General features: G+C 49.0%; 1 protein-coding gene across 1 annotated transcript in view; it reads left to right on the top strand.

Moving 5' to 3' along the window:
• Positions 1–3,916, top strand: part of RTN3 (reticulon 3) — an 89,221-nt gene that overhangs the window by 83,489 nt on the left and 1,816 nt on the right. The window contains exon 5 of the mRNA XM_007944849.2: positions 1,804–1,850. Coding sequence (XP_007943040.1) covers positions 1,804–1,850 — 47 coding nt within the window. The remainder of the gene's footprint in view (positions 1–1,803; positions 1,851–3,916) is intronic.

The raw sequence follows: 3,916 nt of genomic DNA, 5'->3' as shown, positions 1-3,916 counted from the left end.
AAAAAAAAAAAAAAGTTTAAAGAGCATCTCATATCATTAGTCTCAGGGAGCTCCCTTGTCTCAGTTGGCCAGTAAGTCTGGACTTTCTAAGCATTTGAGTTCTGTTCCGTGTTTGTCTCTCGTTCTGTTGTGGCCCTGATCAGAATGGTCAGTAGTGGGAGCTGGGCACCATCTAGTTCTTCTGGTCTCTGGGTTGATGAGGCGGTGGCTTGTGTAGCTATTTGCATTGCAGACTAGCTTCCCTGAGACTTTGGTTTCCCTCAGAGCATACTTCAGAGCCCATCACTCAGAGGTGATCACCTTTCAGAGGCAAACCAGCTGTCATCAAGTCCGTTCTGACTCATGGTGACACCGGGTGTCGGAGTAGAACTGTGCTCCTGAGGGTTTTCCTTCTGTTATCACTGTTACTAGGGTGAAAGTGCACAAAGCAGATTTGTTTTCCATTCAGCAGGCCATACATGTTTTGTGCGTGACATTGATTGCAATCCACACATTTCACAACTCTCTCTGCACTTCCTGCCTGTGGTTACCTTTCCCTGTACCCTTCCTTCGTGTACATTTGTGTCCTCTGAGCTTCCTCCCTGTGTAAATGCTTCCCTTCTGATCTCGCATAGTTGATTGTACTAAGGAGTGTACCTGCCTGGTGAAATTGATCACTTTGTAGTCTTGTCAGTTGTTTGGTGGGAAGCCACAGGAGTGAGTTCAGTTGTAAGCCTGAATGGGTGACTAGGGGCCATAGTCTGGGGGGTTTCACCAGTCTCTGTCAGACCAGTAAGCCTGGTCTTTCTGTGATTTTGAGTTTTGTTCCCGATTTTTCTCCCACTCTATCCAGGATCTCTGATTTTGATCCATTTCCAAGTGGTTGGCAGTGGTGGTGGGCCACCATGTACTTCTTCTGGTCTCAGGGTTATGTAGGCTGAGGTTCCCATGGTCCACTAGTCCCTTGAGCTAATTGTTTCCGTGTGTCTTTGATTTTCTTCATTTTTTTTTTACTCTGGACAAGGAGGGATCAATTGCTGCATCGTAGATGACCTCTCACAAGCTTTTAAGGTTCCAGTCACTACCCACCAAAGTAGGATGTAGAACAGTCGTTTTGTGTAGTGTGTTAGCCAGTTGACCTTGCTGTCCCCTGCAACCACGGTCCCAAGCCCACAGGTCCAGCAACTCCCTCCCTCAGGATGGTTGTTTTGGCTGAAAAGTTACCATAACTTTGTCCTCTGTTAGCTCAGTTATATATGTGGACATCCTTATAGCACATACAAATATGTACATAGAAATATATCATCTGCCACATATATATATATATGGTCATGGATGGACCCCTTTCGGCAGCTGACTTTTTTTTTTTTTTAAGAAATATCAAAACAGCAAGAAATAAAGAAGAGCTATCTAGATTTTATTTAAATATGGGGATTTTATTTTCATCATTTGGAAGTCGTTACTTGTGGTACAAAGAAGGCAGCCTGTGTCCCTGGCTGGGCTCTTTATCCTTACCCTAAACTGGCTTTCCTGATGTAAGGTACTCTAGTGGCATAGGCATTTGGCTGCTACCCAGAAGGTTGGTGGTTCAAACCCACCAGCTGCTCTGCAGGAGGAAGGTGAGGCAATTTACTTCTGTAGAGATTTGCAGCCTTGGAATCCCAGTGGGGGGTCACTGTGAGTGAGAATCCACTAGATGACAGTGGGGGGTGGGAGTTCTCATTTTGAGGAAGAATTTTATTTCCCCTCAGTTCCCTGAGGAAAAATATATTTGTCTTTTGTGACTATCTCATATTTACACTTGTCATGTATTATGTTTTACAGCTGAACTGCTCGTTTTCAGCGTTCCCATTGTCTATGAGAAGTACAAGGTGAGCATTTGTTTTCTGATTTCAGGTTGCCACGTGTATGACTGGTTTTAGTTCCTGTTTTCAGGCATTGGTAGTTCAGAGCAGTCTTTTTATAACTATCATTTCTATCATCTAACTGCTCAAGCCAAAGAAACTCGTCATAGTGGTTTCCCCCAAGGGGTAAAAGTAGCTATCTGGGAGGTAACTCCTGGAAGGAGACTGACTTCTGGTAACTTGTGTGCCCTTGGAATTTTTGTCACATGGATATATAATCTATTCAAAAATATAATTTAAAATATTTAAATAAAACTGTGTGTTTAGAGTAAACTGTTCACACCAGAGCCCTCAGGCTTACAGCAGCCCGACGCCATCCCGTGATGGGCACGGGGGACCCCCGAGCAGCGGGGCAGTGTCCCCCTCACCTTCTCAGTGTGGACCTGCCTGCGTGAGCACCGGGAGACGCACCCAGGCTCTGCCGGCAGTTTCGCTGAGTCCCCAGCAGTGTCCCGACAGGTGGGGACCAGCACGCAGAGGGGAAGCTAGGCTCTGCAGATACGCAGAGCCTGACAGGGAGATGAGAAAGGAAAGAAAAAGATCCCAGTGCTCCTAAGATGCCGCCGTCCCCCTCGTTTTATTCTGAACATTACCCGGAGATCAGCAGTGATACCTAGGCCTGTCCGCTGGGGAAACGACATGAGCAGCAAACAGCCAGGCTGAAGGAGCCCTGTGAAGAGGAGACTGGCGCGTACCAGGCCGGAGCCAGCGTGAAGCAGGGGGATAGGCCTGGCCGGGCAGCAGGCTCAGCGCGCGTGCCAGAGGATGGAGGGGGGAGGGTAACGACACGAGGGGAAGGCGACGACGGGAGCGTAGGGACGAGAGGAGGACGGAGAAGACAGGCGGCGGCCCTGTCCCAGTGTGTGGGGTCGGCCTGTGTGCTCAGGCGGTTGTGTGGCTCGGGGTCCGCCTCAGTGTTAACTGTGCGGGTTTCTGTCCAGCTGAGGAGATTCTTCTCGGAGAAAACAGCTGTTGTCAGAACACAAGGGGTAGCTCGCTGAGTGCCGGCTATGCAGCTGATTTTAATGCTGCTGATGTTGAAAGTTCCTAAATATTTAACGGTTTCTTTAATTTCTTGACTTGTGTAAGGCAGCGTGGCAGACTCCCAGGAATTAATGTCAGTAGTAAATGTGTGTGTGTGTGCGGGGGGAGTTTAGGATGCTGTATTTTGTCTTTTTAAGAAAAACTTTGTCAAAAAATTATATTTTAAAAACTGTCTGCAAAGCATGAAGAATAGGCTCTGCAGGGACTTCATCAGTGTGGACAGAAGTTGGCACTGTGGAGTGGTCTGTGTTCAGGATACTAGATGCCCTGAGGTTATCTGTATGGGCACAGACCAGAACTTGAAATTGGCCCTAAGGTGCCGAGAGACCAAAGTTGCATAGAGGCTGGCAGTGGCGGCGCCATGATGCAAATACAGGGGTTGATGAGGGCGTCGCTCAGCTGAGGCAGACGAAGCCCTGGGCGGAAGCAGGGCACGCTCCCGTCCCCACACCCCCGAGGGAGGCAGAGGCTTTCAGAGCTTTGGCAGACAAAGGTGGCTCAGTGCCAGGGCTGTGGACCCCCAAGGCCCACCCATGAGAGTGTTCCGTCAGAGGGACTCGGCAAGCAGAGAGAGCTGGCAGCAAGCCGAGCGGAGCCGTCCTCGGCCTCACGACAGCACGTCCCGTGGTGTTCTTTCTGGATGGCGTCATTCATCAGCAGGCTGACTCAGGGCTTTGAGTATGGAATGAATGCATCTTACCAGAACAGAGATGAGACGCACAGGCCTGGTGCTCACAGGTGCCTGGCTCCAGTAGCTCTCAGGACCGGTGCTATGCAGGTAAGACTGGCCTCTGACAAAGAAGAGTGGTTTCTGCTCCAACAAATGGTGGAGCATTTGTGGCGGCGTTTCAAGTCGGAAGTTTCTAAACACTTGTAAAAAGTAGGCGTTATTTCTTTCCCAGAATACTCAGTCATGTTAAAAAATGGTTCAAGCAGATGAAAGAGCAGAGCTGTGGGGAGCTTGCCCGCCTTTGTGTCACCACACTGAC

This window comes from Orycteropus afer, unplaced genomic scaffold (assembly GCF_000298275.1).
Source record: "Orycteropus afer afer isolate SDZICR_OR568_19922 unplaced genomic scaffold, OryAfe1.0 scaffold00130, whole genome shotgun sequence".
Classification (NCBI taxonomy): domain Eukaryota; kingdom Metazoa; phylum Chordata; class Mammalia; order Tubulidentata; family Orycteropodidae; genus Orycteropus; species Orycteropus afer.
The sequence above is the reverse complement of the archived record's forward strand: the minus strand, read 5'-3'. Positions and strand labels throughout refer to the sequence as shown.